The sequence below is a fragment of the Silurus meridionalis genome, chromosome 23 (genome assembly GCF_014805685.1).
Source record: "Silurus meridionalis isolate SWU-2019-XX chromosome 23, ASM1480568v1, whole genome shotgun sequence".
Classification (NCBI taxonomy): Eukaryota; Metazoa; Chordata; class Actinopteri; order Siluriformes; family Siluridae; genus Silurus; species Silurus meridionalis.
The window spans coordinates 21,010,281-21,037,389 of record NC_060906.1 but is presented as its reverse complement, the minus strand read 5'-3'; the positions used below and the strand labels follow the sequence as shown (position 1 = coordinate 21,037,389).

The window sequence follows — 27,109 nt, the reverse complement described above, 5'->3', positions numbered from 1 at the left end:
CATCGCACGATAAATGACAAACTCGTGAAGCCCATTTTCTAAACAAAAACAAACACAATTCTCCAGGATGAGGTTAATCAGATGTAAAAACAAATGGGAAATCAAAAGACTGGTCCAAAACCCACAAGAATGCTGTATTCCAAGCGTGCATACGAACAAGCGGTTCAGGGCTTCATGGAGTGGTTTGGAAGTTACTCCGATGTAAACACTGAAGCAGTTTCATTAAAATCCAAGAGTCTGCATGGATGCTCTCGCTTCTATATTCAAATAGAGATTGATTTCCAGAGGTGTTAAGAACACTTCTCAGCCGGATTGCCTTTGAAAACGCTGGATAACAATCTGCCGTTGTCTCTCTTCTAGTGCGCTTGGCCACATGCTGATGAGGGATTAGAATAGATCGACTGGCAGTTGTATGCATTTCCAGTAGATCTGAAAGGCAGTTGAAGGCGGTAACGAAGTCAAAAGAAAAAGTGGTGGGACAAGAAAGAAATGCAAATGCAAAATTATTATTGCCTATTTTTGTTACACCAAATGACTCATTGCTATAAATGTACAAAAGTAATTTCTTCGTCTTTTAATGCATTGGTGCTCGTCAGATTATTAGGTACACCGATTTAGTGCAGTTTGGTGAAGGTGATGGTCTAGTGATTTCTGCTTAAAAAAATTAGATGAAATTATGTTTTAGCACCCTCGGGTTCGCGCGAATGCCATGTAAAGCTAGTTGAATAAATAAGTTTATGTAGTGTTGATTGTAATTTAGCTGGTGGATTGAACTTATAAAAGAATATTATGAAGAAATGTTGTGTGGCGTGGTATAGGTTTATTAAAGCGTTGAATCAGATCAGCATCAATGACTAAAGTTTTAATGTTTTTTGTTTATGAATATGCATGAAATATAATAAAATTGAATAGCGTTTCTCTTAGGTGTGGTGCAGCGAGTACAGTTTATATCCAATCAGATTTCAGCTGTCACATGTTGCTGAGGTCAAAGGTATTTGCTGTAAAGCCTTCAGAAATCAGCACTGTGAGCACCTATTATCATAAAATACATGAAAGTGAAGCTGTTGCATTAACCAATCAGATTTTGAGCTGGAGTTACTGAAGCCATCCAGCAGGCATCCAATAATGTCAGCTTTTTCCATGTCCTTTGCTTGGATGGTCAGACAGCGCACCTGTCAGAGCTCTCAACCCACACCTGTAGCAAACTGCACAACCTCAAATATAGCTGTTTTTTCAATCTACAAATGAATGTTTTCGTTCCTGTAGAATTTGCACAAAAAACACACAATTTGCCTACATTTTAAATCTCCAGGAAAACCATAATGCACAGAAAACAAATGAAAAATCCGGGGATGATGTATGTAGGCAGTGCAGCTGTGGCTACAGTGAAAAGAGACTTGTGTTCATTGGGTTTCTTGCTTTAGTCACTTGTATAAGTCCTGTTTATTGCAGCGCTCTGTTCTACTGCGTTTCTCTATAATATCGATGGTTTCTATAGCAGTGGTGTCATAATAATGGTATTAATAGGTGGATTGATTCAGGATTCCTAGATGTAAATGCATTGCCCTTTAGTGGTCTATTTGTTTGTGGTGAACGCCACTTGTGTATGTATAGAACATAGACGAGATTTCAGTCTGCGAAGTAACTATACATTAAACGATGTACCCTTTCATGAATATGTTTCTTGTTACTCCATGACATTTCAGACAAAAAAAATGTTCATCGATACTTTATAAAAAGGTAAAAAAGAATCCGTGGCAAGAACACAAGCGTAACCCTATGGTTCTGGTTGAGAGTGTGTGGAGAAAGGGTTCTCTCACAGTGTCTGTAACTATAGAAAACTCTCGCTATAAATGTATAATGTGTAGGAGAATGGAACACTGAACTGCATCTATTATTCACATCTCGTTTTCATGGATCGATACCTTCTACTTTTAATACTTAAGTTCATTCAGAAGCAAGAACGTTTGCACTTTTCGCCCAAGTTGAAACGTAATTATATTGGAGTCATATCTTTTTGTACTTTTACTGAGTACAGGGATCTTCAACCACCACTGCATGAATGTTCCATGTGATCATACATACAGTAGAAGTAAAGCATAATTGTAATATCTATTTTTTTGTGTGACAACTGCCCCATATCTTGGTGCAAGTGCTGTAAATTTGGCTTATTTAGAGCTCAGGAATGTATTAAATATAATTCAATACTTGAATAAATAATAGAAATCCTACAGTAGAGCTCCAGGTTAGATGAGTTGAGATGCACAGCTTTGCCTACATCACCTGACTTCAGTAGATGCTGCACAAGCCCAGTCCTCATTAGAATGCAGACCACCTGGTACCTAAAAGCGCTGTTAGATGTGCTTCGGGTGACACTACCTCCTAGACAGAGATGAAACTAGCTGTGGGTTTTACTGAAATAAAACAGAGGCAATATTTCAATGGTATTTAAATAATTTAATAATAGAGAGTTAGCTGTAAAGGCCATTGTACAAAATTCCAATCTGCACCCAAAACCAATCAATCCGTCGAAAGTTTTTTACCGGTTCTTTGAATACTAAGTGTTCTTTAGCAAGCTGTTCCTCATGTCGATGAGAACCATGGACCTGTATCTGCGCTCGAGGCTCTCCATGTACTCCAGATAATCGCCCACTCTGAAGCCCTCGATGGGATCCTCCTGCACAGGGAACACAAAGCAAACCTGCTGTCAAGTGTGTGTGGATTGGATATTATTTGGGAAACGGCATTGTGAGCCGTATATCTGGTTATACCTAGGGTTGCAAAATTCTGGGAAGTTTCAAGACCGGAACCTTTCCATAGGAATTAACAGGAATTGATTGCAATCAAAATTGCAGGTTAGCCTATAACGGGGAACTTTCAAGTCCCAAAAAAATCTTGTAGCATCATTTTGGTTAAAAACAACCTGATTTAATGTAATTTCAGTTGAATTTCTACCCTACACATTTATCAATCACATGCACACAGCACACTTACTGCAGGGTTACTGAGGCCACGCCCCCTACATGCACTGTACTTTCCTCTATAACATAACACACATCACACAACACACAAAATAATGTCAAAAAATGTCCTCCTTGGCATGTTTTTATGGGAATTACATACATTTATTTTTCAAACTTCAGAATTTGTATCTGTATTAGTTTGCATGTATGTCAGTTTATGACCAAACTAAATGTTTATATTTATGTGTGTGTATATTACAGTTTATATACATTTACCCAAATTTCTAATGAATTCCCATTAATTCCTGGTAAGTTTTCAAATAGAAACATGTCCAAAATTCCCCAGTTGAAGTTCCCATGAAAAGTTTTCTTTTGCAACCATAGTTATACCTACAAGTTAGCTTTGCTTTGGCAACCCAGTGTGAAAAATACACCTTTTATCAATGAATGATGTGCAAAAGTCACAAAAGGCGATTAGAGAGATATCTATTGGAGGTGCGAAGAATTTTTGTTGAATTTCCCAAATTTCTGTCAATACACAGCCAAAAGCTTAATACGCATTATGCTGTTCATAAGCTAACATGCAGCTCCGCTAAATCCAGGCGCTGGCGTAAAAAAAAAGAAATTCAACTGAAGCCTCCCTGAATTACCGAACATGACTACGTGCACAAATAAAAGAAATGATAAATTAACTCTTATGGCTTTGGCGTGTTGAGTAAAAGGTAGCTGCAGGGTAAGCAGTTTTTTTTTTTTTACGCAGCTGCACACTGCGGTTTGTCTGGCAATGACACTCAAATGAGACTAATTACAGCAGGAGTCAGCGAAAGCGAGCAAATAACGAGTCTCAGCTAGCTCATAGCGAGTGATATTGTTGACAATGCCTAAAATGAAATGCCTAATAAAATGGTTGATTTCTTTCTTAAACGCAGCCAGCGATCAAGCGGTGAATTGGCGGACACGCGCAAACTCGGTTGAGGCGCCGTAGAGATTTGGGAAAGATTTGATTTCGGCTGTAGACGTGATCATATCAGTGTCATATCATATGAAAGGGTTCATATATCCTATTTGCACTGACGGTAATACGTAATGGCTTTTATTTCTGCCTACAGGGCTCTCCAATAATATATATATATATATATATATATATATATATATATATATATATATATATATATATATATATAAAGATGCAGATAAATATCTAGCATATTTACAGTGCAGATAAATATCTAGCATATTTACAGCAAGTGGTATATATGAAAGTATATACAGTGAATAAATATAAAGGCTATTTCAGTGCAGAGATGTGTGGACATTCAGGAGTACAGTGAATAAATATAAAGACGTACAGTGAATAAATGTAAAGGTTCAGAAATGGTTCTGAGGATATGGCATTTAAGTGGAATGTGCAGAAATGAAAGGTTACAAGATCACAAGATTATGGCATTTAAGGAGTTAGCAAGCTGTATAAACAGTCTAATATATATATATATATACACACATACGTTATATACACAAATAAATGTGAAATGTTGGGCAGAATATACAGTAATGATAAAGATACATATAGATAAAAATAGTGCAGATGTAATGAGGAGTGAAAAAGATATACTATGTAGTATGTACATGTATTGTACAGAGGTTCAGCAGCTGAGTGCTTAGGCACAGGTATGATGGTAGTGGTCTTCAGGCATGTAGGAACTGTGGCTTGGGCCAGTGACAGGTTGAAAATGTCAGTAAAAACCTCTGCCAGTTGTCCAGCGCATGCTCTGAGAACACGTCCCTTTATGCCATCCGGTCCAGCTGCCTTGCGTGCATCCACTCTGCTAAACACTGTATAGACGTCCGTTGTTGAGAGTGAAAGTGGGCTGTAAGCAGTAGAAGAGTCCGTGGTTGGTGTAAAATATCCTGTGCTTTGGTCAAAAAGAGCAAAGAAGTGGTTAAGTTCATTCAGTTGGAAGGCACTGCTGGTTGGTTGAGCTGTAGGTTTGTAGTCTGTGATGGACTGGATGCCTTTCCACATGCGTCTGGGGTCAGAGTTGTGGAAGTGCTCTTCTATGTGGAGTCTGAATGTGAGTTTTGCTTTCCTGATGCCCCTTTTCAGGTTGGCCCTGGCTCTGTTGTAGTCCTCTGCACTGCCAGATTTAAAGGCAGCATCTCTTGCTTTCAACAGGAGACGGACTTCAGAGTTCATTCACGGCTTCTGGTTAGGAAAGCATTTCACGTGTTTGACGGTAGTGACATTGTCAATGCACGTGTTAATATGGTCCAAAACAGATGATGCGTAAATGTCCATGTTTGTGTGAGAGTCCAGTGTAGCCTGTGAGGCGAACATGTTCCAGTCAGTATCCTGAAACTGTTGCTGTAGAGAAGAAATGGCCCCCTACGGCCATACCTTTACTGTCCTCAGAGCTGGTTTCACACGTTTGATCAGTGGTGTGTATTTGGGTAGCATAAACAAAGAGATGTGATCAGACTGACCCAAGTGGGGGGAGGGGAATGGCTGTCTATGCCCCAGGTATGTTTGTGTATACCTGGTCCAGTGTTTTGTCCCCTCTGGTAGAGCAGGAGACATTGCGGTGAAATTTTGGTAAAACAGATTTTAGGTTGGTCTGAAATTGTCATCGTAGGTGCATGTCCACTGTGAGAGACATAATCTAAAAAAAAAAATCCAGAAATCACAAGGTATGATTTTTTAACTATTTATTTGTATGATACAGCTGCAAATAAGTATTTGAACACCTGAGAAAGTCAATGTTAATATTTGGTACAGTAGCCTTTGTTTGCAATTACAGAAGTCAAACGTTTCCTATAGTTTTTCACCAGGTTTGCACACACTGCAGGAGGGATTTTGGCCCACTCCGCCACACAGATCTTCCCTAGATCAGTCACGTTTCTGGCCTGTCGCTGAGAAACACAGAGTTTGAGCTCCCTCCAAAGATTCTCTATTGGGTTTAGGTCTGGAGACTGGCTAGGCCATGCCAGAACCTTGAAATGCTTCTTACAGAGCCACTACAGTATTACCAACAGTAACCTTGGAAACGGTGGCCCAGCTCTTTTTAGGTCATTGACCAGCTCCTCCCGTGTAGTTCTGGGCTGATTTCCTTACCTTCCTTAGGATCATTGAGACCCCACGAGGTGAGATCTTGCATGGAGCCCCAGTCCGAGGGAGACTGACAGTCATGTTTAGCTTCTTCCATTTTCTAATGATTGCAAAAACAGTGGACCTTTTTTCACCAAGCTGCTTGGCAATTTCCCCATAGCCCTTTCCAGCCTTGTGGAGGTGTACAATTTTGTCTCTAGTGTCTTTGGACAGCTCTTTGGTCTTGGCCATGTTAGTAGTTGGATTCTTACTGATTGTATGGGGTGGACAGGTGTCTTTATGCAGCTAACGACCTCAAACGGGTGCATCTAATTTAGGATAATGAATGTAGTGGAGGTGGACATTTTAAAGGCAGACTAACAGGTCTTTGAGGGTCAGAATTCTAGCTGATAGACAGGTGTTCAAATACTTATTTGCAGCTGTATCATACAAATAAATAGTTTAAAAATCATATATTGTGATTTCTGGATTTTTTTTTTTAGATTATGTCTCTCTCGGTGGACATGCACCTACGATGACAATTTCAGACCCCTCCATGATTTCTAAGTGGGAGAACTTGCAAAATAGCAGGGTGTTTAAATACTTATTTTCCTGACTGTATATATATATATATATATATATATATATATATATATATATATATATATATATATATATATATATATATATATATATGCAGTGGTACCTCTGAATAAGAATTTAATTCATTCCGTACACACACAGTTCAGGTTGGGTGCACTCATATTGGAAAAGGAGGTCGTCGACAGCAAATCTGCTTCGTGGGGTCACATCCCATCACCCTGTCACTAGTAATGTTCCTATAGCAGCATGTCCCTAAGTGATTTATTCCTTACTGTGAAGAGTCTGTGATACAAACTGTTCAAAACTCTATATTCTGTTCTACCAATAAATAATTCAGAGCTACGACTTCAACACTCAGCAACTACAAATCCAACCATCCTTACGAGAAATCGGTGCAGATAAAACTCGCATACTGAGCTACAGGTAGAACCAAAAGAACAATCCACATACGTTTTATAACGTATAGAAAGTAGAAAATCTTATACTTATAGAGGTATAGAAAGTAGAAAATCAAAAGTCAGACAAAGTTTAATTTATGATCAGTCGGTAATCACTGTGCTAATAAACAACAGTCTCGCCAGAGTTACCTTTCAAAGTCTTGCCATTCAATAATTGATCGATCAATTTGTATTTCTGACCATAATCCATAGACCTCAACGGACCAGGGCCTGCAGCAACAATGGGCAGGGGTGGGCTTAGCCCATCCAAATTTGCATCTTGCCAACCCAATCAAAGTTTGATTTAATTTTTTTAGCCAAAGGGAAAAAATAACACACATACTAAAAAGTCAGTATGGAGCTAAAGCTTGTCAGTGTGTCAAACTAAAAGTAATGCAAGGTAGGGTTAAAAAACTATTCTGCTGGGGTGGGGCTTTGGGCTGAATGATAATTGTTCATATGTAGGCTGCCTGTCCAATCAGTAGTTAGAAATTATTCTGGGATTTTCTGTGTTATTTTTCCCCTTTGGCTAAAAAAAATAAATCATAGCTGCTCGTTTAACCGACATTAAATTTTATCACACTTTATTCAGCTGCTGATACAACTTGACATGTATGATGTGTGGTCTAGTGGTTAGGATGCGGCGCTCTCACCGCTGCGACCCGAGTTCAATCCCCGGTCAGGGAACCAACCCCAGCCACTCTAAGTGCCGGTCCCAAGCTTGGATAAATAGGGAGGTTTGCGTTAGGAAGGGCATCCAGCGTAAAAACGTGCCAAATCAAACATGCGGATGATCCGCTGTGGCGACCCCTAATGGGAGAAGCCAAAAGAAAGTTTTAAGCAAGCCTAGCACTGCATGCGTCTGTAGAGATGCTGCCTTTAGCATATCAGAGGCTATGGCTAATTTCAGTTTACTCCGGCAAGCCCTGCTTCAAACCCATCTCCTGGCTGATTTAGCCCCAGTTCAAACGATTAGCGATTTCAATAACGATACGGCATCCCAGCAAATATCAGCTAATTACTCAAAGCGTGCTTTAGGTAATGTACCCCACTCAATTAATCCTCCCAGGTTCTGCACATAATCATGGCTGGAGTACTCTGTTCTGGAGGATACATGCTTCTGTTTCCCATGTCGGAAATATGCCAGTGCCAACAAAAGAAAGATGTTGACTTTATCTCACATGATTTAACAACCATTTACTATTCAACAGTACAGTTTTCAGAATGCTGTTGGTTATAAAGTAATAAAGAATATGTTTTGTTACTGTCTTTGGTTAATTTATGGATTTAGAAAAAAAAACATTTTCTGGAGGAAAAAGTTCTATAAAAGTGTAAAAAAAAAAAAAAAGAGAAACTTTTTTATAATGATCTAATTTGTTAGTGAAGTTTGAAATTAAACTTGATAAGTTGGTTGTTGGATCAAGATTTTTTGAATTTTATGTTAACATACAGTTAATGGTTTAAGTTATTACTGTTCAGTTTTAAACAGATTTTTTTTTATAACTTTGTAAATATTATTTACGGGGAGAACTGTATAAGGTGTTGGGGCCACTACCACTGATTGCCCACCTATTATTTGTACCAGCCCACCTTAATATAATTGGCTAGATCCAGCCCTGATTTGAACATAATAAATAAAAGCTCTGTGGATGGATCTACACAGCCTGTGTCCACATTGTCTGTCTTAAATATTATCACATATATTTGTATATATTTGTTTCGAACATGGCAGGACATGCTGGAATTAGGAAAAGGCAATAAAAAAATTATAAGAATACATTTTAATATTAAAGGAATTACGTTTTTTTGCAGATTGGTAAAGCTCTGCCAATCCTTAATTCTGCCTCGCTAAGATACTCTTTTTATACCCGAACACCTTACTGACCTGTTGCCAAATACCTTGTTTGGTTGCAGAACCAAAACACCTCCACCTCTTTTAGTCATTTTTTGCTCTGTCCAAAAAAGCTTTTTGGAGACGTGTTGCAGCGATCAAATTTAAACGTACTTATTTTTTTTGTTCTCCCTCAAAAATTATCTCAGCATACAGTCATTATTGTCTAAATATCTCGCAACAAAAGTGAGTACACCCTAAGTGATAAACAGCTGTACATCATGTAGCCATTCAAAGCCACATGTCCTATTCATGTATCTTGTATTAGAGCAGTTCAAATTTAGTGCTTTGAGTACAAATCTCTCATACTGACCACTGAATTTTCAACATGGCACCTCATGGTAAAGAACGCTGAGGATTTTAGAATTCGAATTGTTGCTCGCCACAGAAATGGCAGAGGCTGTAAGTCGATGGTTAACACCCTGAAACTGAGTTACAGTAAAGTGACCAGGGTCATACAGAGGTTTTCCAAGATGGGTATCACTGGGAACAGGCCTCGCAAGATTCCGTCAAAGAAGTTGATTCCTTGTGCTGTGTGTCAGGTGCAGAAGCTGCTTCAAGTAACAGACGCATGAGTGCTGCAGCATTGCTTTAGAGGTTGCAGAAGAGGAAGGTACGACGCACACTGCAACAAGTCGGTTTGCAGGCCGTCGTCCCAGAAGAAAGTATTTTCTAAAGCTGGCTAACAAGAAAGCCCTCAAACAGTTTGCTGAAGACCAAGAGCATGAATTACTGGAACCATGTTGTCTGTAGTCTGATGAGACTAAGATAAACCTGTTTGGCTCAGATGGTGTCCAGCATGTGTGGTGACGCCCTGGTAAAGAGAACCAAGAAAATTGTGTTTTGCCTACAGTTAAGCATGGTGGTGGTAGCATCATGGTCTGGGGCTGCACAAGTGCTGCTGGTACTGGGAAGCTGTGGTTCACTGAGGGAAACAAGGATTTTAACATTTACTATGACATTCTGAGGCAGAACAATATGCCCTCTATTTAGAAACCGGGCTGAACAGCAGTTTTCCAACATAACAACGACCACAAACACACCGGAAAGATGACCACTGCCTTGCTGAAGGTGAGAGAGTGGTCAAGTATGTCTCCACACCTGAACCCTATTGAGCACCTGTGGGGCCTCCTCAAGCGGAAGATGTAGAAGGGCCATTTGGAGGAGTGAAAGAGGATCCCAGCAACAACCTGTGCAGCTCTGGTAAATTTCATGCCCAGGAGGATTAAAGCAGTGCAGAACAATGATGCTCACACACAATACTGACACTTTGGACAAAGTTTTGACATGCTGACTGATGGTGTACTCATTTCCGCTGCCAGTTATTTAGACAATAATTGCTGTATGTTGTAAAGAACACTGGGTAAACTAAAAGTCCTACAGTTCCATAAATGCAATTTCACTAAACTAACTCATCTAAGACTCTCATGTAATCTTAAAAAAGGGCAATCAAGTCTTTTGTTCTAACGATTACTGCTTAAAAAAACAGCCATTACGACAAACAAAGAGCGGAGCATTAAAAAGCAAGGTTATTAGCGCTGAAAGTAAATTGTACAGATGTTTTTGCCTTTTGATGAATAAACTCCCGCTGCTCCAGAGAAAATGGCCTGGGGAACTCACAGAGTAAGAGCTTGCACTGAAATCAAGCATTTCAGTCCTAATCACTTTGCGAAGACATTAAAGGTATTATTAATAATAAAGAAGCAAAAAAAAAAGTCTGAAAACAGTCGACATGGGAAAAGCTCTGAACTTCTCTCATGCACTCTACTGTGCCAGGGTTTCAGAGTGCTGAAAGCTTCACACAGAGATAGGGAATTGCTTTTAAATTTAGAAGAACAAAGGATGGGATTATATTCACATTTCAGCCGAGTTATCCAGAATCATTTTGTGTCCTTGCTCTGAGTCTAGCTTCAGAGAGTTTCAGCAAAAAAATAAATAGAAAAATCATCATATGCTAATGTAAAATATATATATAATATAATTATATGTACATACTATATATATATATATATATATATATATATATATATATATATATATATATATATATATATATATATATATATAGTATGTACATATAATTATATTATATATATATATATATATATATATATATATATATATATATATTTTACATTAGCATATAATGATATACACTATGTAGACAAAAGTTTGTGAAAACCTGACCATAAGATTGGTATCGGTTATTGGAGCACCCCAAATTTTACATTAAGTCTCCATTTGCTCTTGTATTCTCCACTCTTCTGGTAAGATGTTTCACTAGATTTTGGAGTGTGCTTGTGAAGATTTATTCAGCCAGAAGGGTGTTAGTAAAGTCAGGTACTGATGTAGGTAAGGTGAGGAGACCTGGGGTGCAGCTAGCATTCCATTTCATACCAGAGATGTTCTGTAGGCTTGAAGTTACACTTCTATAGGAGGCCACTCGAGATCTTCCACTTCCAAACTTTTAGTCTATTTTCTTTTGTTTGCTTATGATGGGGTGGTCTAGACAATTTTGAAAAATATACAGAGGCACACGATTGTATAGGAAGTCTTTGGATATGGTAGCTATGATGGCCAAGAAGTACAAAACAAATAAACAATTTCAAAAACAAATTAACAAATTCGAAAAACAAATTAATGAATTCAACAACAAATTCAATTCAAAAGCATGTTTTCTTTAAATAGCAACAACACAACAACAAGTCAGACAAAGCAGAAGAGGCAGGTATAGTTTGCGAATGAAATGCTTACTGCTCATTGGACGAGACACCTGTCATTCAAGATATACAGGAAGTACAACAGGCTGCGGCAGGAGAAAGTTAGCACGTGTGTGTAAAAGTGTAAAAATATTTATTCATATTTATGAAATGTAAGTTGCACTGGTGGAAAAAAAATTGTGTTAAAGCAAAACGCAGAACTCATGAGATTAGTTATAAGTTATAAGATAAAAAATGTCCTACTTCCTGTATAACTTGAATTACAGGTGTCTTGTTCATTAAGCGATAAGTATTTTATTCACAAGCTATACCTACCTTATCTGATTTGTCTGAATTGTCATTTTCTAATTTGTTTATTTGTTTTTGGATTTATTTCGTATTTCCGATTTGCTCATATTTTTTGTACTTCTCATTTTGGCCACAGTAGGTACAGTAGCATCAAGTTTTTACATTACTTGATGCACTGGGTGACCCAATCCAGGTCAAGCATGACAATGGCCCTGTACTCAAAGCCAGCTCCATGGAGATATGCTTAACATGGGTTGGAGTAGAAGATCTTGATTGGCCTGCTATAGAGCTCTGACCTCAACCTGACTGAACACCTTTGAAATGACTTGGAATTCTAAACCCTCCCCAGGCCTCCTCACCTCATCTACATCAGTTCACAACTTTACTGACACCCTTGGAGCAGAATGAGCGCAAATCTCCACAAAATCTAGAGGAACACCATCTCAGAAGATTGAAGGTTATCACAGCAGCAAATTGAGACTAAATGTAGAATTGGATGTTCAGAAACCACAAACTTCAAAGTCTTTAAAATTGTAATATTTAAAATTATTTTATTTCTTATATTAAAGTTTTTATAGTCATGCAACCAAGTTCATGCAAAAAATCCTGCTTACTGTTTATTAAAAAAAATAGGATTTAATTATTAAAAACTGTAATTGCTATAGAAGAAAAAACGTTTATATGAATATAATCAACTTCAGGGTCATAGAAATACGCCATGTCTTTACAAAACCCCCATCCTGTATTTGATTATTTACCTATAACAACATGCAAAACAGGATTTAGAATATTTTATGCTGCTATGGTGGTTGATTTTGGTATTGAAATTTTCTCAGTTAAATCAGGGCGCCGTAGTCATGACCACAATCCGTGCAATTGGAAATGGAAGCCTCACCTTAAGGAAGAGCTGCAGGTCCTGAGTCTGTGTGTGCTGCAGGATGTCCTGCTGGAGGTGCTTCAGCACGGCAACACACATGTACACTTGGTAGTCGACGCCCATGATGATGCACGTGGTCACGTAGTGGCAGATCTCAGGCCAGTCCAGGTAGTTCCAGAAACACTGAGTGAGCCATTGCAAACACATCTTCATTTATAAAAGAGAAAGAAAGAAAGAGAGAGAGACGAAGAGAGAGAACAGTCAATAGAGCACACAATGTCAACACCCTGAATTATTAAACAGAATCAATACCAAACGGCAGCCAGATGTTAGTTCAAGAAGAGTTCTGAACTGTGTCATGGTGCAGGACGGGGCAGTGCTGGAAATTAGCAGCAAAACAATCCACAATACTGAAGGATATAAAATGGTAACAAAAAAAAAAGTTTAGAATTCCGAGATTTCTATAGTCACAGTATAGTATTCTACTCAAGAATAAGTAAATAAAAATTTACTTAAGTACAAGTAAAGTTACCGGTCTAAAAATCTACTCAAGTGAAAGTAAAAGTAGATATTTTTTTGTAACAGTGGTGGTGGGGGGGAATATAAAGGGGATATAAATCTTAAATTAGCTGTTTTTAATTAAAGAAACACCTTTACAAATTGCAATGTTTTTCTTTCGACTGCTACCATTAGGAGCGCCACAGCAGATCATCTGTCTCCATACCCCTCTGTCCTCTACATCTGCCTCTTTCACACCAACTACCTGCATGTCTTCCCTCACCACATCCATAAACCTCCTCCTTGGTCTTCCTCTTTTCCTTTTTCCTGGTGGCTCCATCCTCAGCATTCTCCTACCGATATACCCCATGTCCCTCCTCTGCACATGTCCAAACCATCTTAATCTCCCTCACCTTGTCTCCAAAATGTCCTACATGTGCTGTCCCTCTAATAACCTCATTTCTAATCCTGTCCATCGTCGTCACTCCCAACGAAAATCTCAACATCTTCAGCTCTGCTACCTCCAGCTCCACCTCCTGTCTTTTAGTCAATGCCGCTGTCTCTAATCTATACAACATCGCAGGTCTCACCTCAGTCCTATAAACTTTCCCTTTCACTGTCACAGATACTCTTCTATCACAAATCACTCCTGTCACTCTTCTCCACCCACTCCACCCTGCCTGCACTCTTTTCTTCACTTCTCTAACACACCCTACATTACTTTGCACTGTTGACCCCATGTACCTGAACTCCTCCACCTTCTCCACCTCTTCTCCCTGCAACCGCACCCCTCCACTGCCCTCCCTCTCATTCACACACATGTACTCTGTCTTACTCCTACTGACTTTTATTCAGTTACAAATTAAAATAACACACACACAAAAAAAAAGAGGCTCAAGTGCCAGCACTTTGTTACAGCCAAAAAGGACATCGGAAAACCACAGGACAGAGGTCTTTTTGGGGCACAAGAGATGCGTGTGAGAATTAAGGGAATAAAACTAATTCGTTTCCAAAACATTAAATAATCGCTAACTATGATTTGCTTAAAAAAATAAAAATACAATGGAGAGAAAAAAAACAGCAATTGTTTGGAAAAAGCAAGAGGAATAAAATGTGATATTTGGCACATTCTAAATGAGGAAAAACAATCAGATCATCCATCTAAACATTCTTCTTCATCTGAACAGAAAACAAGGTCATATCAATGTCATGCACTCTACATAGTACGCAAGAACAGGATACAAAAACGGCGTCAGCGTAATCTGAAATCAGAATTGTATCAGTTTAATGGAGTGACGCTGTATATCAAGATTCCAGGAAAAATACGAGAAAAATAGTTACCACAACTGTTACCACAAATCTGGAGGCATTTAATTGTACAGGACGTCTTTAGATGGCGCTATAAAAACATTGCATTCACTTGAACTTGGAAACCCAAACCTGTTCCTGCATGGTGATGCCCCTGTGCACAAAGTAAGCTCCTTGAAGATCTGGTTGACATGCTTTGGAGAGGAAGCTCTTAAGTGGCCTGCTATAGAGCTCTGATCTCATCCCTACTGAACACCTTTGGGATGAAAGTGAACGCTGACTGCACCCCAGGTCTCCTCACCTACATCAGTACCTACAGTGAGGAAAATAAATATTTGAACACCCTGCTATTTTGCAAGTTCCCCCACTTAGAAATCATGGAGGGGTCTGAAATTGTCATCGTAGGTGCGTGTCCACTGTGAGAGACATAATCTAAAAAAAAGAAATCCAGAAATCACAATATATGATTTTTTTAACTATTTATTTGTATGATACAGCTGCAAAAAAGTATTTAAACACCTGTCTATCAGCTAGAATTCTGACCCTCAAAGACCTGTTAGTCTGCCTTTAAAATGTCCTCCTCCACTACATTTATTATCCTAAATTAGATGCACCTGTTTGAGGTCGTTAGCTGCATAAAGACACCTGTCCACCCCATACAATCAGTAAGAATCCAACTACTAACATGGCCAAGACCAAAGAGCTGTCCAAAGACACTAGAGACAAAATTGTACACCTCCACAAGGCTGGAAAGGGCTACGGGGAAATTGCCAAGCAGCTTGGTGAAAAAAGGTCCACTGTTGGAGCAATCATTCGAAAATGGAAGAAGCTAAACATGACTGTCAATCTCCTCGGACTGGGGCTCCATGCAAGATCTCACCGTGGGGTCTCAATGATCCTAAGGAAGGTGAGAAATCAGCCCAGAACTACACGGGAGGAGCTGGTCAATGACCTGAAAAGAGCTGGGACCACCGTTTCCAAGGTTACTGTTGGTAATACACTAAGACATAATGGTTTGAAATCATGCATGGCACAGAAGGTTCCCCTGCTTAAACCAGCACATGTCCAGGCACGCCTTAAGTTTGCCAATGACCATTTGGATGATCCAGAGGAGTCATGGGAGAAAGTCATGTGGTCAGATGAGACCAAAATAGAACTTTTGGGTCATAATTCCACTAAACGTGTTTGGAGGAAGAAGAATGATGAGTACCATCCCAAGAACACCATCCCTACTGTGAAGCATGGGGTGGTAGCATCATGCTTTGGGGTGTTTTTCTGCACATGGGACAGGGCGACTGCACTGTATTAAGGAGAGGATGACCGGGGCCATGTATTGCGAGATTTTGGGGAACAACCTCCTTGCCTCAGTTAGAGCATTGAAGATGGGTCGAGGCTGGGTCTTCCAACATGACAATGACCAAGCACACAGCCAGGATAACCAAGGAGTGGCTCTGTAAGAAGCATATCAAGGTTCTGGTGTGGCCTAGCCAGTATTCAGACCTAAACCCAATAGAGAATCTTTGGAGGGAGCTCAAACTCTGTGTTTCTCAGCGACAGGCCAGAAACCTGACTGATCTAGAGAAGATCTGTGTGGAGGAGGCCAAAATCCCTCCTGCAGTGTGTGCAAACCTGGTGAAAAACTACAAGAAACCTTTGACCTCTGTAATTGCAAACAAAGGCTACTGTACCAAATATTAACATTGACTTTCTCAGGTGTTCAAATACTTATTTGCAGCTGTATCATACAAATAAATAGTTAAAAAATCATACATTGTGATTTCTGGATTTTTTTTTTTAAGATTATGTCTCTCACAGTGGACATGCACCTACGATGACAATTTCAGACCCCTCCATGATTTCTAAGTGGAAGAACTTGCAAAATAGCAGGGTGTTCAAATACTTATTTTCCTCACTGTACCTTTTATAACACCCTTGTGGCTGATGAACACAAATATCCATAAGCACACTTTAAAGCCTAGTGGAATATCTTCCCAGAAGAGTGGAGGGAATTATAAGAGCAAATTGGGACTAAATTTGGAAGCAATGCTCAAAAATCACATAACATACTTATGACCAGGTGACCCAATACTTTTGACAATATAGTTTATGTTTATACACATATACATTTATATACATATAGTTGCATATTTATTATCGATCTGCACTTGTCAATTTGCACAATTGCTACTTTTTGCACTTCTGGTAGATGCTAAACTGCATTCTGTTGCTATTTATATAAACTAACTATCTATCTATCTATCTATCTATCTATCTATCTATCTATCTATCTATCTATCTATCTGTCTATCTGTCTGTCTGTCTGTCTGTCTGTCTGTCTAAATGTTTGTCTGTCTGTCTGTCTGTCTGTCTGTCTGTTTAAAGGTTTGTCTGCCTGCCTGTCTGTCTGTCTGCCTGTCTGTCTGTCTGTCTTCAGCACACAGAATATCATCACTGACTGAATCTACATCGCCCTCTGGCTGTTTTGCAGCTTTGTGGAATCGGGAATGTCAAGCAGAGCCAGCTGCCCTTCTGTGATAGAGGTGATACTCAATTTCGACTCACTTTCTTTCCTAGATTCGTTCGCTGGTGCTGCTTTTATTCGCATTCGAAGTTCACTTCCTCACCACTCGAAAGCATTTCACTTGGCCCAGGGCGTTCGAATATTTATAATCAGTCGCCCGAACATTAAAAATGCCCTTCATACAGTATGTAACTTTGTCGTATTTATTTCTCCATGTAATTCCCGGCAGTAGCAGAAGTCCTGATGTGGACGTGGACTGACTTAAGAGCACCCAGACTCCAGACACACCGGAGGAATAAAGCACAAGAATTTCCTCTCTGGTGGCAGAAATCATGTCAGCCTTAAAAAAAAGGGACCTGAGATGAATAGGAGGAAAATCAATGACAAACCTTTTACTTTTGATTTAAAGCTTCATGCTGTGGAATGACTTTCTTTAGATGTTTTAAGCACAAGACAAGGTTCAAGGTCGTTCAATAAACATGAAAGAGATGATGCAATCGGTCCTCCCTGACTGCCAATAATGCCATCATTGTTCATTATTAGATGCCTTCTTCAAGGACTAATACATTTATTATTATCATGTGAGACACTACTACATACTACTAAATTACCACTACTATTACAACTACCGCAGACACCATTAACACCACCACAACTAGTAAATACTACTAATTACTACCAAATAATTACTATTAACTACTACTGAATATGCCTACTAAATACAACAACTACTACTACTAAATACTATTACTACTACTAAATACTAAAACTACTACTACTAAATACTAAAACTACTACTACTACTAAATACTATTACTACTACAAAATACAACAACAACTACTACTACTAAATACTATTACTACTACTACTAAACACTATTACTACTACTACTAAATACTACTGCTACTACTAAATACTACTACTACTACTCAACACCACTACTACTACTAAATACCATTACTACTACTAAATACCACTGCTACTACTAAATACTACTACTGCTGCTAAATACTACTACTAAACACCACTGCTACTGCTACTAAATACTGCTGCTACTGCTGCTGCTACTACTACTGCTGCTAAATACTACTACTGCTACTAAATACTACTACTGCTACTACTAAATACTACTACTAAAAACTACTACTAATACTAAATACCACTACTACTAAATACTGCTACTAAATACTACTACTATTAAATACCACTGCTACTGCTGCTAAATACTACTGCTACTAAACACTACTACTACTAAATACCACTGCTGCTACTACTAAATACTATTACTAATACTAAATACAACAACTACTGCTACTAAATACTATTACTGCTACTAAATACTGCTGCTACTACTAAATACTACTGCTGCTACTACTAAATACAACAACTACTACTACTAAATACTGTTACTACTACTAAAAACCACTACTACTACTAAATTCTAATACTGCTACTAAATACTACTACTATTAAATACCACTGCTGCTGCTGCTACTAAATACTATTACTGCTACTAAATACTAAAACTACTACTAATACTCAATACTAATACTACTACTAAATACTACTGCTACTACCACTAAATACTATTACTAATACTAAAACTACTATATTATTACTACTACTAAACACTGTTACTACTACTAAACACTACTACTACTACTAAATACCATTACTACTACTAAAAACCACTACTACTAAATACCATTACTACTACTAAAAACCACTACTACTACTAAATACTACTACTACTACTACTAAATACCATTACTACTACTAAATACCACTGCTACTACTACTAAATACTACTACTACTACTCAACACTACTACTACTACTAAACACTATTACTACTACTAAAAACTACTACTAATACTCAATACTAATACTAATACTAAATACTATTACTACTACTAAATACCACTACTACTACTAAATACTATTACTACTACTAAAAACTACTACTAATACTAAATACTATTACTACTACTAAATACAACTACTACTGCTAAATACTGTTACTACTACTAAATACTACTGCTACTACTACTAAATACTACTACTACTACTCAACACTACTACTACTACTAAATACTATTACTACTACTAAAAACTACTACTAATACTAAATACTAATACTACTACTAAATACTACTACTATTAAACACCACTGCTACCACTACTAAACACCACTGCTCTAAACACTAATACTAAATACCACTGCTGCTACTACTACTAATACTAATACTATTACTAATACTAAATACAACAACTACTACTACTAAATACTGTTACTACTACTAAATACTACTGCTACTACTACTAAATACTACTACTACTACTAAATACAACTACTAGTACTAAATACTATTACTACTACTAAAAACTACTACTACTACTAAATTCTAATACTGCTACTAAATACTACTACTATTAAATACTACTGCTACTACTACTACTAAATACTATTACTACTACTAAATACTACTGCTCCTAAATACTAATACTACTACTAAATACTACTGCTACTACCACTAAATACTATTACTAATACTAAAAACTACTATATTACTACTACTACTAAATACTACTAGTCTCTTGCCATTTCAAGACTGGACTACTGCAACTCTCTGCTGGCAGGTCTTCCTCTGAAGGCTATACGTCCACTGCAACTTGTGTTCAATCTGCCCAAGTTCTCCCACACCACCCCACTGCTGCTCCCTCCACTGAATTCTAGCAGCTGCACGTATCAGTTTAAAACACTGATGCTTGCCTACAAAGCCAAAAATGGACCAGCACCATATTATCTCAATGACCTCATCACACCTCGCACTGCACCACTCTGTCTGAGATCCTCCAGCACTGCTTGACTGGTACCACCTTCTCTCAGAATAAAAGGTAAGTATACTTCAAGGCTTTTCTCTGTCTTGAAGGGACGAGTGAAGGCCGTTCTCTTCCTAAACCAATTAAACTAACACTACCCAAGTTTGTGTTGTTTAAAAAAAAAAAGAAACAACAGAGTTGTAGGCTGATTTATCTTCAGTTTGTAATCGAGAGTACCAGTGAAGATTTATCCATTAATAGAGACTTACTGTAAATGCTGCTACTACTACTGATTCTACTACTGCTAAATACTACTAATACCAATAAAACATGATACTAATAATACTACTACTGCTACTACTAAATACTACTACTTGTAAATAATAATAATAATAGTTAATAATATCAACTATTTTACTTTATTTATACCTATTCCTTGGTTAGCTTTCAATATTTTTGACCATTTGAAATAAAGTCTAAATCTACATTCTCTTCCATGTGCATTAAATGCTCTCACTGCTTTGAGGAAAGAAATTCAGAGGGCGATGAACAAAGCACCCAATCCGAGGAGCGACGGCTAGAAGTCGACACTCCAGAATACCAAGCGTGACACAATTGCTGTGTGGAAGGTGGCAGTGAGAAATCCTGCTCGACTGAAATCAGCTCAGTTTCAACTTGTTAAACAGTTCCTAAGCCTGCTAGTGAGTTTGTTCATATTGTGGCTAATTTCGAATGTTCCCTCATTGAACTTTCAGGAAATACGTTGATATTCTGTACAGATTAAGCTCAGTGATCCCAAGGTTTAAATATGTGCTGCTTGAAAAACTGAAATAAGAGTGAGCGATATTGTTTGGTCATTAACACCGAGAGCCACCGGATGGGGCTGCAGAGGTCAGAATAAGAGGTGTGAGGCGTTCTGTACCTGGGACGGAGTGAAGCCGGACATCCTGAATGCGGAGGAGACCAGAGGCACTTCGGATTTTAGCAGCATCTCAACGTAGTGAGCGGTGCACGAGTACAGAGGGGGGACGCCCGACTGAGCCATCTCGGCTGGAATGTGCTCCTGCAGCAGACGGATTTATAACTTTGTTACTGCTGTGCCGCAATGACATCAGAAAATACAAACAAATCTGAATGCTGAGTAGATCCAATACCTGTTAATACTGCATTATATACCCGTCTCTCTCTAGCTTTTATTTCTAATTTGAGCGATTTACTGTGGCTTGGATACGAGTTAATAAGCCGAGCATTACTTGGGTGCCTGTGCCTGTGCAGAAGAGAGGTATGAGATGAGAATAACCATTTTTCATGCAGAGGGAAGCCTACGCATTTCATTATCGTCGCCTCTGACAGCGACGCCGGGGTAGTGAGGGAGCGAGGGGCGCACACTGTGCGGAGGATCGCGTTCCTATTTAGAGATTCGCATCGTGGTGTGAACTCTGTGCCTTTCTCTCCTCGTTCCCACGATCGTCGCTTTAGACTTTGCGATTTGCATGCGGTTCTCTGGGTTACAATCAGGTAGAATAACTCCACTTAGAGGGGCGTCGCTGGTTAACAGAGTGAAATCGACAGTCAAATGTATTAATTTATTAATGTGCACTTTCAAATGCATTGCCCTCTTTGTTGTAAGTTGCAAAGTAACTTGTACTGTGGTGCTCCACGTATCATTATCATGTCAGGTATTATTATTACTATTGATTAGGGGTGTAAGGAATACGTGTCTGTAACGAACAGTTTTGGTACAGGGCTTTCGGTTTGGTGCACACGCGTACCAACTGCAATCTTTTTTCTGTGCGGTACATGTTTAAAATCTGAGGGGTTCCCTGGTGGTCTAGTGGTTAGGATGCGGCGCTCTCACCGCTGCACCCCATGTTCGATCCCCAGTCAGGGAACCAACCCCAGCCATTAGGGTTGCACAAGCCAGTGCACTCTTAGTGCCGGTCCCAAGCCTGGATAAATAGGGAGGGTTGCGTTAGGAAGGGCATCCAGCGTAAAAACATGTGCTAAATCGAACATGCGGATCATGAACACAGATGATCCGCTGTGGTGACCCCTAATGGGAGAAGCCGAAAGAAAGAAAGTTTACATGTTTAAAATCTAACTTCCCTCACCAACGAATTAAGTGGCTCGCCGCAACTTCGCCGCAAAGTCTCTGCCTCGCACTTGGAGAGCAGCATCACTGTTTGTTTTGTTTTTTTATTCTTATTAAACGTGAAAACATACACGACAAAGCCAGGGGTATGGAAAAAAAACTAGAGTTAGCGCAGTGTCACTATTTAGTGCCCCCAAATGCGATTTGTTGCACGTTGCAAAAACTCTCGCGCTATTGATTCTTTTTTCTTTTATGTACAGCTTCAAGAATTTCTATTAAAAAGAGAAAATCCTGACAATTCCGTATATCCAGGGAGTAAATAAATGAGGGATGGAGGGAAGGAAGATATCTGTTGATGTATGCTGAAAGAAGTAGAACAGTTAAGTAGATCATATCTTTAGAAAATTACATATTAAATGTAAAACAAACCCACACACACTTGTATACACATCTGTATTACCCAAATGAGGCCTGACAAATGTCATTTATAAAATTTTTGATTAAATATTATTTTATATATTATTTAACCAAGCAGGGATTTTATTTAAAATTCTTTTAAACTCTTGATGCTCACAAATGTTAATAATAATAAAGGGTGTTAATAATAAAAAAACAAAAAAAAACAAGCAATTTCTTTAACCTAACTGTATTGAAATTGAACCGAACCGTGACTCAAAAACAGAGGTATGAACCGAACCGTGAATTTTGTGTACCGTTACTTTATTATGACTTTATTAATGTTGGAAAGAGTCGCGAGTGTCAGACCTGTGTAACAGTCGGAGGCAAAAGCTGCAACTTTCCTTAGGACTATAATATAAGTGCTAAGAAACTCTAAAGATGTTTTCCAACATCAAACATAACTAGAAATTTATTTAAAAAATAATAAAAAGTATGAAATATTCTCGTAAATGAAATTGGATTTGTTGGCAAATTGTGTTGGAAGAAAGTAAATAAACACTTCTAGATGTGCTTTTCGTGGTAAATACTAGTGGTGTGAAGTGTTTGACTAAATGCACTTTGTTACTGTACTTAACTGATATTTTGGCTACTTTCCAGTTTTACTGAGTATCAAAGATATAAGCAACTTTTACTCTTTATATGTACTACATGTATGATTCACTATACAGATGGTCCCCGAGTTACGATGGTTCGACTTACGATTTTTAGATGTTAGGATGACGATAGCGATACGACAAAATTGTAAAAATATGGAAGATTTTGCGCGACAGGCAGCAGTGTACGATGTACGATACAGGTTGGACGCGTAGCTGGGATGAGCGTATCTCTCGTCCTGTAAGATGCCTCACTCTCGCTAGCGGTCGAAGAATTAAAGTTGTCTCAGTGTGTATTTTATTCGGTTTCAAACACCAATTTTAGTGATAAAAGCGTGTCTTCCAGTGTTGGGACGTTTATTTATTCATTCTTTTAATGAAATGAGCTCATTTTGTGCATAAAAGTGTAAAATTTCTTAAAGTAAACAATGTTTATGTTCTATTGTGAATAAAATATTGCCTCATGTGATTTGAGAGTCTTTTGGTTTTTATTTTATTCAAATGTTAAAAACATTTCCGGAATTCAGGTTGTACTTTAACTGTGTTTGTCTATTGAAATTGCATTTGTCTAATTTGACCAAATCTTTTTGATCTTTGTTTCATCCTGGCATGTTGAAAAGGCTGTTGTTGGTTAATGCAGTGTTCGAGGTGTACAATTTGATTTGTATTTTAGGAAATAAAATAAATCGATGAGTCAAATACTCGAGTACTGTAAAAATACCCACTTCAGCATAACATTCTGCGTCGTCGATTACTTTCCTATAAACACACACGTTTCATTCCTTAAAAGTCGCGACACGAGAGGTACACAGCGGCTCACGATTTCAAAACCTCGCACTCGAGTGTGTTCTTTGCGCAATTGCTTCATTCCTGATTTCCCCATGTGGATGGGTTGAAAAAGAGACTGAGAAAGAGTGCATACCTAAAAAAAGGATGTGAAACGAGGAAAGGCATTACTAATGTAGAACTGAAACCAGCCAGCCTGACTGCTCTTGCTCATGCTGGCATGGGGATGAATTTGGAGTGGACTCACAGATCGGTAGATTCGAGGAGGCCAGAGGAAGGCTGATGTCAGCAGCCGGGAGAAACGCAGCAGCAGGTTGAGAGAGCGGCCTACGTCGCCGCCCATCAGGAGGAAAATGGTGGAACAGAGCCAGTCGTGACCAGGGTACCCGCCCTGCAAATAACCTCACGCAACAAGGGTCAAGGAAGCATCAGCACTGCTCGTGTATGACGACATATCTCTTCGATAAATGCGCAATACACACTAAAAAGTACCCAGACCTCCACTGGCTGAATGTTTAGGATGAATTTTAATGTACAATATTTCTTCATATTACGGTTTATCTAGATTTAACAGGGGTATGAGGGTTGCTTTATCATTAAAGAAGCCTGAAATAAGACTTTTCTTGTTCCAAAAATTGGTCTCTAACAATTAGATGGGTTCCAAATTTTAATAATACCTGCCTATGGTGACAAAGTTCACCACCAAGTTCATTAGTAGCATGTAGAAAATGAAAAATTGACTCGGTGCACTTTTGCAAAGGCTATTCATTTCTTTTTTGTGTCATTTTCTATATGCAGTACCTTCCAGATCATTTAGTACAAGTAAGAAATAGAATTAAAAAAACCCAAACAAGCAAAGATAAAGCACAGTAAATACAGTAAAATATGACTCCAGTAAAAGTGCTCCCTTTAAACTTTCACTTGAGTAAAAGTACAAAAGCCTTAAAATGCACTTAAGCATCCAAAGTACTATGATTTATTCTGTCTATAATGTTCCTATTATTATTTTTGACACAAGATTAATCAACTCAGTTTATGTGAAAAGACTCTAATGTTACTCTTAACACACCAATCAATTAATGGAATGATATATAATAAGTCAAACACTGATTTCTATTTAAATTATCATGAGCCCAAAACCTCCTTTTTAACTACTTAAAAAATCGCAGTTAGAGCCACGGGTGATGTGATAAGTTTGAGTCTGGAGAATTTATTCCTCTCTGAATGTTTTACTTGCTGGTGAACTGATGCTGAACTGTATGTTGGTGATAAATAGATACTACCAAGCGCCAGTCAAAACACACGCTAGAACCTGATTGTGTTTGATCAGTTGAGTTTTAATCCTCATAAATAAAAAGGAACGACTGATTTCACAAAATGTAGTTGAGTAAAAAGTCAGATATTTGACTTTGAAATGTAGTAAACTTAAAATAAAAGTTTCCCTGAATAGAAATATTACAGTAAAGTACGAATACGTGAAAAAGTACAGAAACAAATTAGATTTACTTCCCTACTTTCCACTACTTGTAATACGACATATGATACTGTAATTATTGTGTAAAAGACTGCATAAAATTTTAAAGTTACTGAGTCTCTGAGTCTCCTGTCAGATTCCGAACATGCCTGACTCTACATTCATGCTTATCCAGAGCGACTTACATTCATACATTATACAGGTGAGCAGCTATGGGGTGTAAAGGCCTTGCTTAGGTACCCAAGAGTGGTATATTGGTGTGGCTGGGATTTAAACTCACAACCTACAGATTCAAATATTTAATGCCTTAACCACTAAGCTACTTCCTCCCCATCTATACTTGACTTCAATACTCTTGCAATTCTGTCACTTTCTTTATTTTTTTATGTTCCCACATAAATCTCCCCAAGACTTCTCCAAAACAGGACTTTTCCAGAACATACATTTATGTCATTCATACAACTCAGTAGCTATGGGGGATAAGGGCCTTGATCAGGGGCCCAGGAGTGACAGCTTGGTATGCTGGGATTTCATCCAAAGTCCAATGCATGAAGCCCACCCAATGTTGACATCTGTTATATAATCTAAACTAAATTCTGCTCGGGTTAATGCTGAACCGAGTTATGAAATGACAGGGCAGATTAGACCATAAATAAGTTTAAATCTGACAAAGAATTTGCTGATTTACAAAGACAAAGTCCTGTTGTCAACTTTAAGAACTCCCAATCCCAGAGAGTTAATGCAAAAAAAAAAAAAAGAGACTGCCCTCTGAATGAATAAACTGCTGATCGAAGTTTCTGGCTTTTGGCAGACACTGTTATCAAGACCAGTGAGCATTTGCAAGTTAAGGCCCAGGAGTGGCAGCTTGGCAGTGCCGGGATTTGAACTTACAACCTTTTGATTCAAAGTACAACACTAAGCAACCAATTCCACACACAAAAAAGCACAGAATGATACGGATCAAGATTTAAGAAGACCTCGAGACCTCTCAAGACCTAAAAAAACCAAAACAAACAAAGGCCAATGCCAAGGTTTTACTTCAACAAATTGACTTTATTTATGCATTGCCTCAGCTATTAGTATTATTATTCTCCTCCTGTCGAATTTGTGAATTGATGTAAAACGTAAAGAGAACCCAAACTTTACTTTCTGTCAAGACCATTTTTAGGACTTTGAGGATGGATTTAGACTGTAATTATTATTAAAAGTCGACTTCAATGGCTCAGGACCACAGGTTGCATTCAAGCACTTATCACTAGACACCTTAACAATGATGGGACAGTAATAAATGGACATTCGGTGCCACCCAAATGAGGATGGGTTTCCTTTAAAAGTCTGGTTCCTTCCTCATGCCATCTCAGGGAGTTTTTCCTTGCCGCAGTCGCCACTGGCTCGCTCATTAGGGACAAATTTACAATTATAAGGAACAAATCTATCCAATTTTTTATAGCTTTGAGACAATGTCTATTGGTAAAAGTGCTATACAAATAAAGATTGATTGAATTTTAGCGAGATAATATCCAGTACCCAATTGAAAAAAGTCTTAAAGCTGAAGACTGTTCAGCTCTAGTGTATACACACGCATCTAATACATAGACTCTAAACACGATATATACAGAATGGCACATTTTAATTCCGCTATTGCCTTTCCACAGATAAAAGATGGGCAAATAAAAGGCTGCCATATTGCCTAC

At 38.3% G+C, this 27,109-nt stretch overlaps 1 protein-coding gene across 2 annotated transcripts in view; it reads right to left on the bottom strand.

Annotated features, from left to right (window-relative positions):
* Positions 1-2,436: 2,436 nt before the first annotated feature.
* tbc1d32 (TBC1 domain family, member 32) overlaps positions 2,437-27,109 on the bottom strand; it is a 68,937-nt gene continuing 44,264 nt past the window's right edge. For both annotated transcript variants that reach the window (XM_046835877.1, XM_046835876.1), the window contains exons 31-34: positions 24,189-24,343; positions 20,934-21,074; positions 12,880-13,068; positions 2,437-2,677 (exon numbers count right to left, since the gene is read on the bottom strand). In XM_046835877.1, coding sequence (XP_046691833.1) covers positions 2,558-2,677; positions 12,880-13,068; positions 20,934-21,074; positions 24,189-24,343 — 605 coding nt within the window. In that variant the 3' untranslated portion in view covers positions 2,437-2,557. The remainder of the gene's footprint in view (positions 2,678-12,879; positions 13,069-20,933; positions 21,075-24,188; positions 24,344-27,109) is intronic.